This window comes from Anomaloglossus baeobatrachus, chromosome 8 (genome assembly GCF_048569485.1).
Source record: "Anomaloglossus baeobatrachus isolate aAnoBae1 chromosome 8, aAnoBae1.hap1, whole genome shotgun sequence".
Classification (NCBI taxonomy): Eukaryota; Metazoa; Chordata; class Amphibia; order Anura; family Aromobatidae; genus Anomaloglossus; species Anomaloglossus baeobatrachus.
The window spans coordinates 226,711,376-226,725,287 of record NC_134360.1 but is presented as its reverse complement, the minus strand read 5'-3'; the positions used below and the strand labels follow the sequence as shown (position 1 = coordinate 226,725,287).

Genomic DNA, 13,912 nt, shown 5'->3' with positions numbered 1-13,912 from the left:
TAGTAGTTATATTCTTGTACATAGAGAGGAGTATTATAGTAGTTATATTCTTGTACATAGGGGCAGTATTATAGTAGTTATATTTTTGTACATAGGGGGCAGTATTATAGTAGTTATAGTCCTGTACATAGGGAGTAGTATTATAGTAGTTATATTCTTGTACATAGGGGCAGTATTATAGTAGTTATATTCTTGTACATAGGGGGCAGTATTATAGTAGTTATATTCTTGTACATAAGAGCAGTATTATAGTAGTTATATTCTTGTACATAGGGGCAGTATTATAGTAGTTATATTATTGTACATAGGAGTAGTATTATAGTAGTTGTATTCTTGTACATAGGGGGCAGTATTATAGTAGTTATATTCTCGTATATAGGGGGCAGTATTATAGCAGTTATATTCTTGTATATAGGGGGCAGTATTAATATTCTGTTTAGGATAATTTCTATCTTTGCTTCCTTGAATATTAGATACAATATCTTTTGCTGAACAGGAGATAATAATCAGCACAAAACAAAGATTCTTCCAAAACATGAAATTTGTGTTGAGTTAACTTCATATATTTGATATTTTTATGTCTTTACCTTAGAACTTTCTGCCCCATTGATGTTAATATAAATTGTATCTGGCACCGTTCTTTATATTCCTATAGCGGATCCTCTTATTATGGGATGTAAGTGTTTTGCTTGATAACAATTCAGAAATCTTCTTCATCTGCGCCGAGCTGATACCAACACAATTTCCCATTTCCATTTGTTATGCGTCCGTAGCCTAAACACTTCATTTTTTTCCCCTTGAATGTTTCTAACCTTCTGATTCTGTACGGATCAATTCCGGCTGTATGAACAATTAGGGCTTTTTCATTCCTTCTCTGCTTTATTTGCTGTATCATTTAGTATTTTATAGGCTTTATTGTTTCCCGAGCTTAGGAAGCACATTTGTTTTATCGTCTGCTGTAGAATATGTACTGGCTAAGCAGTAGCACTCGCAATGGGACGCACAGAAGTAATAAGCCTCCACGTGTGAATCGCTTTATGTCCCCATAAGGTTTCGCAGCATAAAAAGCGTGTTGCTGGTGATATTTCTTCATTTGTGATGGGAGGCAGAACCTCAGCGTTACATTTCCAGTAAGCTGCGATATTGGGCATTAAAATGGATTAAAGGATATATCTGTGCAAAAGACATATTACTGTGGATATAAAGGTACCTGGACCAGAGGGGATCAGACAGGGGGCCCTATTGCAAAATTAAAGGCGCCTAGGACAGAAGCTTGCATCTTTGATTATTTCTCCCAACCCTTCCTTCCTAGCAATCTAGGCAATAGGGGAAAGCAGAAAGTTAGGTCCTGCACCACCGCAAGTTACCTGCGGTATCGCCTGCAGTATCACCTGTGCCTGGGTGGAGAGCCTGGGAAAACTTAGGATCCAGGAGTGGGGTGCCCGTCACAAGGAGAAGTCCAAGGATGATGAGGTGAGAGTATAAAGAGACCGCACTCTGGCCGCTGTGCTGGATGTCATTTATTCAAAACACGTGCAGGGTAGAGGGCTGGAGACGCACTGTGAGCTGGCTCCTCTAAGACGGCCGACGGCCGTTTCGCCCACAAATTGGGCTTCCACGGGTCCACGTGGAAGCCCATCTTGTGGGCGAAACGGCCGTCGTCCGTCTTAGAGGAGCCAGCTCACAGTGCGTCTCCAGCCCTCTACCCTGTTTTGAATAAATGACATCCAGCACAGCGGACAGAGTGCGGTCTCTTTATACTCTCACCTCATCATCTAGGCAATAGACCCATTGCGTTTGAAGAACTTGTGATTCAATTTGCACGAATTGGCCAAAAAGTTGCCCACCACCATCTACCACAAAGCAAAAGATTGATAAAAGCCAGATAAGACTTCCAGGATTCCCCATAATGCCTTGCAGCTATGACATCACATGGTATAGCACAGCTAATGAGGATGGAGTTTCACAGCCAGTATAAAAGCCGAGGGCAGGGAATGCAGCAGCCGCTTTGTAGTGAGAGGGCGTGAAATCTCAGCAATAGAGATTTCGAGAGAGAGTGAAAAAAACACTGAATTAACATGATAGATGGTGTGTGACAGCGCAACAGTGGAGAATAGTTACCAACCATTTACCCGTCGCCTGATATGTGTATATCTCAGGGAATTATTTAAGGTTGTGATTTCAATAAAGAGTTTGAAAATTTTTTAGAGAGGTCTAGAAAACAAACACACCTGCCGATCTGATATCTATTAAAGTAAACATGTCACCTACTTTATTTGCTGGGTGGTCCGATACATTACGGTCTGATTGGCGTCGCTGGTCTCGAGTCCAGTGTCTCCTCTATCCTTGCGATGATCATCCTCCTCCTTGCCTCGTGGGGATGATGCATCCTCCGTCATCCACACAATATCCTCCATTGCGTTCCTGCGCAGGCGCACTTGTCTTTTTCTGCTGCCAGCAGTACTGTAATGCGCAGGTGCGGGGATCGATTAAAGGACGCTCGTGCATGCGCACCACCATACTTTGCTCTGCCCTCAGCCTGGCAGAGAAAAGTGTCCATGCGCAGGAGCGCATTGGATGACACTGCATGGATGACGAAGGATGCGTCATCCACACGAAGCAAGGAGGAGGATGACGCTCGCAAGGATAGAGGAGATGCTGGATCCCAGACCAGTGACGCCCATTGGACTGGAACATATTGGACCACCCAGCAGGTGAGTAGTGTCCTCCATTGCGCTCCTGCGCATGCGCACTTCTCTGCAGGCTGAGGGCAGAGCAATGTATTGTAGTGCGCATGCGCGGGTGTCCTTTAATCTTTCCCTGCACCTACGCATTACAGTACTTTGCTCTGCTGGCAGCAGGGCAGAGACAAGTGAGCCTGCACAGTTGCGCAATGGAGGACACTGTATGGATGAAGTAGGACGCGTAATCGACACAAAGCAAGAGGGAGGATGGGGATTGCAAGGATAGAGGAGGCGCCAGGTGAAGACCAGTGACACACAATGGACTGTGCCGGATCGGACCGCCCACATCGGTCCTGGATGTCCCATTAACACCTATGTGGCCCCCAAAATATTAGGACATACAAAAAGACCTCCATTGAAAATCTCTACAGGGTCACATGGCGGTGTGGAAACTTCCATGGTGCACTGTATGATGGCGGCACACAACTTGCATGTGGCGGTGATACAGTCATGTGTTTGTGATTGCTCCTTAATGCTTTGTATATGCAAATAGCGTCTAATAACCAACATCCGCATTGTCCGGCGCGGTAAAAACAAAGCAGCGAACAAAGCCGGCTGCCTTCACATCTGCTGGCGGAGCTGCTGCTGTCTCCGCTCGGATGCGGCTGATGCCTAAAATCTTTTTCCGTTTATTAAGATTTCTGTTTCCATGACTTCAAAGTCTTGTAATAAAACAAATCATTTTACATATCACAGCGCTGGAAATACTCGCGCACCAAGTCATTTGCATAATCTGATTTCAGATAAGGCCGTTCTGCTTAAACCAAGAGGGTTTTTTTTTTTTGTTCTTTTTTTATATCGTGTGGAAATTCACATTTTGCACCCGTTTATTTAAATAAATGAAACGTACCCCCCACCACTGCAAAACCGTCTCCCCAGCGGCTGAGTGCAGTTGCAGCGAGGCGGCGTGTGACGGCTCCGCTGTGTATGCAGATGACAGAGGACTGGGAGATGCAGATTCAGCCCCGGGAGACGCTGGTTTTGTTTTCCGTTCTGTCGTTGTCACTTTTGATGATGGGTGATGGTTATGTCAGTTGTGTCTGGGTGATTTACTCATCATCTGCGCGGTGGTGCCGCACACGAGTAATGGCGTGGAGCTTTGCACGCTCGGCCAGCGCGGCCACTGATGAACCGTTCTTCTCAAATTTCACTTAAAATTTTAGTAGGAAATTCCATTTGGATCGAATTCATTGAATCATTATCGAATGGTCTCTGCGGACCCGAGAGTACGGTAAATGTAGAAGTGAAAAAAAGCTAAAAAAGTAACGCTCTCCTCTCCGCACACTTGTCCCATCGCTTCGGCACTCCGTCTGGTGGTCGGCACAGCTCCCTACAGACTCCACTTCTCCACGGCATGCGGTGTCCTCTCCCTCCACCTTCACTCTGCGCTGGAGCTCCTGGCACGGCACAGGACTCAGACCGGTGTCTCTCGAGACGCCAAGTGTTGAGGAAAGCGCAAGTTGTGAGGTCAGCTTAAGTGCGAAGATGGAGGGGTAGGAGGAGGTCGCGCTACCCCCACTTCTACTGTGTTTTATGCCGAAGGAGCGTAGAGCAAGGTTGGTGGAGTGACAGATGGCCAGTGGGTTGGTTGTAGTGATGGGCAGTCCGGCTCTTTTTGGTGATCCGGTTCCCATAGCTCCGCTCACCAAAAAGAGCCGGCTCATTCTGATCGTTCTCAGCTCCTTATTAAATATGTGTTCACCCGAGGTGAACACATATTTAAGATTATAGTGATGCCGCTGAAACCACGCCCCACCCATGGCTAAACCTCACCCACTTGCAAAGGACCAATTAGATCATGTAGTGGGCGGGGTTTAGACACGGGTGGGCGGGGTTTCAGCTGTGAAAAGAGCCGTTTAGAGATTTTAGTGGCTCACTTTGGTAATCCAGCACCCTGTCAGTCCCAGCAAAGAGCCGGATGTTTGTGTCGGATCGTTCGCGACTGACACATCACTAGTTGGTTTTATAGACGGGCCTTTTGAGGTGCCAGTTCTGCAGTGAGGTTCCTGGAGTCAGGACGTGGCCTTGTAACTTAAGTCCCTTAGGGAACCCGGAGGTATCCTGCAAGGGACCGGAGCATAGAGCTCACCTTGGGACGGGCTTAGAAGAGTCCAGGGAGACGACCATCAAGGCAGAGAACCTTGGCTGGGCCAAAGGAAGTCGAGTGGCTAGAAAACGCCATGTGCAGTGAAGGGACCACGGGTAGCCGAAGAGAGAAGAGGAGGAAGCGGCTGCATAGGCCCAGCAGCAGGTGGATTAGGTCCCTGTTAGCGGGATAGGCCAAGTAGAGTAGTTAGGGAGAATGCAGCAGCAGGATTGTAGAAGTGTTGCAATGTCTGTCTTAAAAGTGGAACGTCGAATATACCGTTCTATGTTGTTTTGCCAAGAGAACTCTAGTGTTGTGTGTCTCTGCTACGTGTACGATAGTGACCGGCTGTGGGGTGGTGGACCTGCCCTAAAGAGAACGGTAAGTGTCGCACTCCCTGCCAAACGCGGTTTACAAACACTGATTCTCTCTGGCGAAGGAGTGCGGAGTCATCATGGCCCGATGTCCGCACCTTCCTTCAGGGGAAGAGGACGTTTGGGAAAGTGTAAAGATGAGACCGGGGGGAGCGGCCCGGTAGGAAGCTGGGGCGGTGGGAGAGGTAAGTATTGTTTTTTGCCCAATTTCTTGTAGCTGCATAAAAATCAACAAAATCACCGATGACCATAAAAGTTCTGACAGTTGGATTTTTTTTTTTTGATCTGGGGTCAATCGTGACTTTACCTTTCATTGTGAAACATGGAGTTCATAGAATTCCATACTGAAAAGAAACGCCAAACTAGAGTCCTGCCCCCTGTGCTCGCCCGTCCGCGGGATATTTTTTGCATGTTCCTGAAATAAACAATCTTTCAGCAGTGAAAACATAAAATGTGGAGTTTGAAAGACCTGACTTGTGACCGGAGAATATATTAGGGTAATCTGCCGCCACGTCCGGCTGACTTCTCCCCACACAAATTCAGATGATTGACAGGTGTCTCTCAAAATGGGCCCACACCCCCTCTCAGCTACCTTTGCTCTGGACCCCCTCTCCCTCTGGACCCCCTCTCCCTCTGGACCCCCTCTCCCTCTGGACCCCCTCTCCCTCTGGACCCCCTCTCCCTCTGGGCCCCCTCTCCCTCTGGGCCCCCTCTCCCTCTGGACCCCCTCTCCCTCTGGACCCCCTCTCCCTCTGGGCCCCCTCTCCCTCTGGGCCCCCTCTCCCTCTGGACCCCCTCTCCCTCTGGACCCCCTCTCCCTCTGGGCCCCCTCTCCCTCTGTGGCCCCTCTCCCTCTGTGGCCCCTCTCCCTCTGGACCCCCTCTCCCTCTGGACCCCCTCTCCCTCTGGGGCCCCTCTCCCTCTGGGGCCCCTCTCCCTCTGGGGCCCCTCCCTCTATGTGCCCCCTCTCCCTCTGGGCCCCCTCTACTCTGGGCTCCCTCTCTTTCTGGGCCTCTGCCTCTGGGCCCTCTTGGTCTCTTTCCCCCCTGAGCCCCCTCTATGCTCCTGCGTAGTTGCCCAGGCAGTATGTCCGCCCCTGGTTATGGGACTTGGCAGCTAAGGGGCCACTCCACATAGCGTTGCAATGCAATCTTGCTTTGCTTTCTCCTCTAATGTTCATTCGATCAGCCATTAATCTTATTTCACAACAAAATCCTTCAACTTGAAGAGGAGCCATCACTTACCATAAACATGTAAGAATGCCGCTGTTCTCCTGAATCTGGAGATGTTTTCCTTTTGTTCCTGCGCTTCTCCGTTCCTGAGATACGGCCTCCTCTTTCCTGTATATAAATCTAGTATTTTAGCCAATTGGGCGTGGCCCTTAAAGGGGTATTCCCATCTTCAAGATCCTATCTTAATATGTAGTAGGTGTAGTATTAATAATAATAATAATAATAATAATAATAATAATAATAATATTAGCAAATACCTCCAAATACAAATGTAGTATAGTTCTTCTGATATAGCCATGTCTCTTACCTCATGTGCAGGGCATTGCAGCTTAGGTATCCATGGTTTCACGGATTCAGGAGAACAGCGGCATTTACACTATTTATATATATAATATCCATATTTATGGGAAGTGACCGCTCCTCTGGAAGCAATGGCCTAAAGTAATGTATCTGGATTGAACTCACGGATTCCTTTTTGATTTTTTGTTACAGTGTGTCATTCCTCGCCGGCGCCTGCTGCTGATTTGGGCGTCCCCTGTGTGCCCGTTCCTCTGTTTGGCTCTTCAGGCTTCTCGGGGGAGCGTCTCTCGATGGCTCCTCTGGGGGTCCCGTCCGGCCTCCTGTTCACTCCTCTCATTTTTGAGCACATGGGATTCTTTAGATTTATTCATGGCCTGTGATCTGATAATTAATTACTATGATTATTGGTGACCATTTATACACTGCTGGGAGCCAATCATCCATCACATTATAGTTATATCAGACAGCGTTTGCCTGTGGTGGCCTCTAAGCTCCATTACACCTCAGAGATGCAGTTATTGATCTTCTTCATTGATCTTTTTGGCAAATATTTCTGAAATACTTACAAAATAAAGTTTATACTGTGGGCAGACAGAAGAACTAATAACAATCATTTTATATATAGAATAATTCTACATGAAAAATGTACAATGTTTCCTATAATTATCCTGGGTTACCTCTTGTATTATACTCCAGAGCTGTACTCACTATTCTGCTGGTGCAGTCACTGTGTACATACATTACATTACTGATCCTGTACTGATCCTGAGTTACATCCTGTATTATACTCCAGAGCTGCACTCACTATTCTGCTGGTGCAGTTACTATGTACATACATTACTGATCCTGTACTGATTCTGACTTGCATCCTTTATTATACTGCAGAGCTGCACTCACTATTCTGCTGGTGCAGTCACTGTGTACATACATTACTGATCCTGAGTTAGCTCCTGTATTATACTCCAGAGCTGCACTCACTATTCTGCTGGTGCAGTCACTATGTACATACAGGAGCTAACTCAGGAATCAGTAATGTATGTACACAGTGACTGCACCAGCAGAATAGTGAGTGCAGCTCTGCAGTATAATACAGGAGCTAACTCAGGATCAGTAATGTATTATACTGCAGAGCTGCACTCACTATTCTGCTGGTGCAGTCACTGTGTACATACATTACTGATCCTGAGTTAGCTCCTGTATTATGCTGCAGAGCTGCACTCACTATTCTGCTGGTGCAGTCACTGTGTCCATACAATACATTACTTATCCTGTACTAATCCTGAGTTACATCCTGTATTATACTCAAGAGCTGCAATCACTATTCTGCTGGTGCAGTCAGTGTGTCCATACAATACATTACTTATCCTGTACTAATCCTGAGTTACATCCTGTATTATACTCCAGAGCTGCAATCACTATTCTGCTGGTGCAGTCACTGTGTATATACATTACATTACTGATCCGGAGTTACTTCCTGTATTATACTCCAGAGCTGGACTCACTATTCTGCTGCGGCAGTCACTATGTACATATATTACTGATCCTGTACTGATTCTGACTTACATCCTGTATTATACTCCAGAGCTGCACTCACTATTCTGCTGGTGCAGTCACTGTGTACATACAGGAGCTAACTCAGGATCAGCAATGTATGTACACAGTGACTGCACCAGCAGAATAGTGAGTGCAGCGCTGCAGTATAATACAGGAGCTAACTCAGGATCAGTAATGTATTATACTGCAGAGCTGCACTCACTATTCTGCTGGTGCAGTCACTGTGTACATACATTACTGATCCTGAGTTAGCTCCTGTATTATACTCCAGAGCTGCATGCTGCTTCTAGGATTTGATATCCTGGAGCTGTTTTTGTTATCTGTGAGATTACTTCTGCGTATGTGTTACTACGTATGCTTTAGAAATGTGTAAGTATCTGATTATTTATGTAAATTGATCTATTTTCTCTCCTTCAGTCACAACATTTTGCTGTATGAGGACGGTCACGCTGTAGTCGCTGACTTTGGAGGTGCGAATCATATAATTAGTAAATGTTGCACCGTTCACTAACACAATTCTCTGTGATACTTCGCACGTTAGCAGCATTCCTAGCGTTAGTGTCACTTTAATAGCGCTGCCTCCGAACTCGTCTCCTTATAGAGGTTTATCTGTACTACAGACATATAGTATATCCCAAAAGTGAGTACACCTGTCACATTTTTGTAATTTATTATATCTTTTCAGGGCACAGCACTGAGGATCTGACACTTTGATACAATGTGCAGTGTCAGTGCGCAGCTTGTATAACAGTGTAAATATTTAACAGACAGCCATTAATGTCTAAACCACTGGTAATAAAAGTAAGTACACTCCTAAGTAAAAATGGCCAAATTGTGCCCTTGGTGTGAATATTTTGTGTGGTCGCCATTATTTTCAGGCACTGCCTTACCTCTCTTCACAGGAGCAGCTGAATCCTCTTCAATCCTCCATGATGACATCAAGGAGCTGGGAGATGTTACAGACCTTGTTCTTCTCCACATTCTGTGTGAGGAGGCCCCACAGATACTCCATAGGGTTTAGGTCTGGAGACACTCGGCCGGTCCCGCACCTTTACCCCCAGTTTCTGTAGCGAGGCAGTGATGACCTTGGAGGTGTGTGGAGTCATTATCATGTTGGAATATGGAGGGAAGGGATCATATTCTGCTTCAGGATGTCACAGCACATACTGGCATTCATAGTTCCCTCAATGAACTGTAGCTCCCCACATCTGGCAGCACTCATGCAGCCCCAAACCATGCCACTCCACCACCATGCCTGACTGTAGGCAGGACACACTTGTCTTTGTCCTCCTCACCTCGAGCCACCACACACGCTGACATTATCTAAATGAAATAAGAATGTCTTGGTCTCATCAGATAACAGAATGGTTCCAGTAATCCATGTCCTTAGTCTGCTTGTCTTCAGCAAACTGTTTGCGGCTTTCTTGTGCATCATCTTTAGAAGAGGCTTCCGTCTGGGCCGACAGCCATGCAGAGCAGTGTAATGCAGTATGTGGTATAGGTCTGAGCAATGACAGGCGGACCCCCCCACCCCTATAACCTCTGTAGTGTACGGCATATGTTCTGAGCACTAACAGGCGGACCCCTCACCTGTAACCTTTGCAGCAATGCTGGCAGCACTCATATATCTATTCTATAGAGACAACCTCTGGATTAGATGCTGAGCACGTGCACTCAACTTAGTCCTGTGGTCTAATGAGACCAAGATAAACTTATTTGGTTCAGATGGTGTCAATGTGTGCGGTGGATCTACATGAGGTGGACAAGGACAAGTGTGTCCTGCCTACAGTCAGGCATGGTGGTGGAGGGTCATGGTTTGGTGCTGCATGAGTGCTGCCGGTTGTGAGGGGCTACAGATCATTGAGGGACCCATGAATGCCGATAGACAGGACTCACTCTCCTCAGAAACTGGGCTGCAGGGCAGTATTTCAACATAATGATGACCCCAAACACACTTCCAAGATGACACCTGCCTTCCTAAATAAACAGAAGGCAAAGTTGCTGGACTCGCCAAGCATCTCCAGACCTAAACTCTATGGAGCATCTGTAGGGCCTCCTCAAATGCAAGGTGGAGTGGCACAAGGTCTGTAACATTCACCAGCTCCGTGATGTTGTCATGGAGGATAGAAGAGGATCCAGCGGCTCCTGGGAAGCTCTAGTGACCTCCATGCCCAAGAGAGGTAAAGCCATGCTGGAAAATAATGGCGGCCACATAAAATATTCGCTTGGGGTGTACTTACTTTTGTTGCCAGTGGGTTAAACATTAATAGCTGTGTGATGAGTTATTTACACTTTTATACAAGCTGCACACTGACACTGTACATTGTATCAAAGCGTCAGATCCTCAGTGTTGTTCCATGAAAAGATGTAATAAAAAATTACAAAAACATTGGGGGTGCACTCACTTTTATGATAAACTGTATGTTTTTTGTGTAAGGTGTCCTTAACACCAGACTCTCTCCGTGTGATGTGACCTATAGATTGGCGCGTTCTGCGGTGATGGAATAGCAGAATGTCGCCGTGTTTGTTTATCGGGTTGACCAATCCCGAGAATTCCTTGGCGGCCGATAATCCAAACTTGTTGTTCTTAACCTTGACTCTATGTAGACATGAGATCCTGACCTTTCTGGTGATAAGATGTCTTGTCTGTGAATTCGTCTCCGCTCTCTGCAGACATTTCTTTTGGTATTGGTAAAGTGGGTGAAATATGAGGAGCGAGCCTTTATCACGCTTCACCGACTTTTCATTTATTTTTGTTAGTTCTTTCTTCATCCAAGGTTCAGGTTTTCTTAAAAACATGAAAAAAAAACCACTTATTATGCTTTGTCATTTTTTTTTCTTGCAGAATCGAGATTTCTTCAGTCAATGGATGAAGACAACATGACCAAGCAGCCCGGGGTTCGGCACCTTTTCTGCTTTAACCCTTTCTCCGCTGTAGAATTATTTTCTGTTAGGACGGGGGAATCTCATATAGAATTACATTGTGTCACATTACATACATTCACTGACTGTGATACCCCATGAAACTAAACCATAAACATACATTCATTTTAACCCCTTGAGACCAATTTTTCGTTTTTGCTACTTTACTTTCTTTCCCCCATTTCTTTTAAAGAGCCAATTTTTTTGTGGACTTTTTTTGTCGGCATCAGAGCTGTTGTTGTTTGCAGGACGAGTTGTATTTTTGGATGATCCCATTCACTTTTCCATATAATGTTTTAAAAAATTCCAATTGAGGTGAAATGGTGAAAAAAAATTTGCAATTCTGCCTTTTTGGTTTTTTTTCAATTTTGTTTCTTACGGCGTTCATTGCATGGTAAAAATAACCAGATAACATAATTCTACAGGTCAGTACGATTACGGCGATACCAAACTTGAAGACTATTTTTATATTTTTGTGGCTTCAAAAAAATTCTGAACTCTCTTAAAAAATTTGGTTTGTGTCGCCTTTTCTCCGAGACCTGTATGTTTTTGTATTTTTATTTTTGTATTTTTTTGCGTGGCGAGTGGTAGGTTTTAGAGGTATCAAATATATATATGTGTATATATATATATATATATATATATATATATATATATATATATATATATATATATAGATATATATATATATAGATATATATATATATATATATATATATATATATATATATATGTGTGTGTGTGTATATAATATATAATATAATATATATATATATATATATATATATGTATATACATATATATTTATACACATACACTCCACTATTTACCCACTTAGCATGCTGATCAGGCTGATCCTCCCCAGCTTCCCTTGGACCTTCACAGCTTTCCCCCGACACTCCCTTGTTTCCCTTGATCCTTGATCGTCCCCAGCTTCCCCCAAACCTCTCTAGCTTCCTCCAATCCTGCTTACCTTTCCCTGGTCTTCCTTAGTTTCTCTTTGTCCTCTTAGCTTCCCCTGATCAGTTGCAGCATCCCTAGGTCCTCCCCAGCTACCCCCGATCCTCTCCAGCTACCCCCGATCCTCTCCAGCTACCCCTGATCCTCTCCAGCTACCCCCCGATCCTCTCCAGCTACCCCCGATCCTCTCCAGCTACCCCCGATCCTCTCCAGCTACCCCCGGTCCTCCCCAGCTACCCCCGGTCCTCCCCAGCTTTCCCCGGTCCTCCCCAGCTTTCCCCGGTCCTCCCCAGCTTTCCCCGGTCCTCCCCAGCTTTCCCCGGTCCTCCCCAGCTTTCCCCGGTCCTCCCCAGCTTTCCCCGGTCCTCCCCAGCTTTCCCCGGTCCTCCCCAGCTTTCCCCGGTCCTCCCCAGCTTTCCCCGGTCCTCCCCAGCTTTCCCCGGTCCTCCCCAGCTTTCTCCGGTCCTCCCCAGCTTTCCCCGGTCCTCCCCAGCTTTCCCCGGTCCTCCCCAGCTTTCCCCGGTCCTCCCCAGCTTTCCCCGGTCCTCCCCAGCTTTCCCCGGTCCTCCCCAGCTTTCCCCGGTCCTCCCCAGCTTTCCCCGGTCCTCCCCAGCTTTCCCCGGTCCTCCCCAGCTTTCCCCGGTCCTCCCCAGCTTTCCCCGGTCCTCCCCAGCTTTCCCCGGTCCTCCCCAGCTTTCCCCGGTCCTCCCCAGCTTTCCCCGGTCCTCCCCAGCTTTCCCCGGTCCTCCCCAGCTTTCCCCGGTCCTCCCCAGCTTTCCCCGGTCCTCCCCAGCTTTCCCCGGTCCTCCCCAGCTTTCCCCGGTCCTCCCCAGCTTTCCCCGGTCCTCCCCAGCTTTCCCCGGTCCTCATCAGCTTCCCATGATTCTCTCCTGCTTCCCCGTTTCTACCCAGCTTCCCCAGATCCTCCCCAGCTTCCGGTCCTCCCCATCTTCATCCGATCCTCCCCAGCTTCATCCGGTCCTCCCCAGCTTCCCCTGTTTCTCCCCAGCTTCCCCCATTCCTCCCGAGTTTAATCTGGTCCCCGGCAGATCCTCCCAAGCTTTCTCTGATCCTCTCCAGCTTCCTTCAATCATGCTTAGTTTCCCCTGATCCTCCCCAGCTTTCCCTGGTCCTCTGAAAATGCCACCAGTCCTTTCTAGATCCCACCGGTCCTCCCTAGCTCCTCCCTATCCACATCAACTTCCCTTAATCCACCCCAGCTTCCCCTGCTCCTCCCCAGATCCCTCCAGTCCTCCCCAGATCCCACACGTTCTTTCCAAATCCCTACAATCCTCCCCAGCTTTCCCCGATCCTCCCCAGATCCCACCAGTCCTCCCCAGATCCCTAGAACTCCTTGCTGGTCTTTGGTTACTCCAGGCCGGTCTTTGGCCTCACATTAGGCCTCATTGATGACAGTGATGTTCTCGGCCCTCTCCCGCCACTGAGCCTTAGCATCTGTAGAGCCAGAGTCCAGGATGGAGGACTGTGGAGCAACAATGGGGTGTGGAGTAGTCGTAAGAGCAGGTGAATTAATGTATTTCAGCATTTTAACCCCTTATTTGCAGGTACGCCTCTTAGTTTTCACACATGCCCTGAATTCTTGGCGGCGCGCTGCCTCCAGTCTACGTTTTGTGTTAGGAGATTTTGTCGTTGTGTCGTTTCACGTCCTGCTTGTTAGACAAATCTCATCCTGTCCATGAGCCAAGTCGTATTGTCGTCTGTTGCCGTAGCAGCTGCCGC

General features: G+C 47.0%; 1 protein-coding gene across 3 annotated transcripts in view; it reads left to right on the top strand.

Moving 5' to 3' along the window:
* The window catches only part of TNNI3K (TNNI3 interacting kinase), a 215,997-nt gene that overhangs the window by 74,429 nt on the left and 127,656 nt on the right, over positions 1-13,912 (top strand). For all 3 annotated transcript variants that reach the window (XM_075320308.1, XM_075320306.1, XM_075320305.1), the window contains 2 exons: positions 8,708-8,760; positions 11,136-11,188. In XM_075320308.1, coding sequence (XP_075176423.1) covers positions 8,708-8,760; positions 11,136-11,188 — 106 coding nt within the window. The remainder of the gene's footprint in view (positions 1-8,707; positions 8,761-11,135; positions 11,189-13,912) is intronic.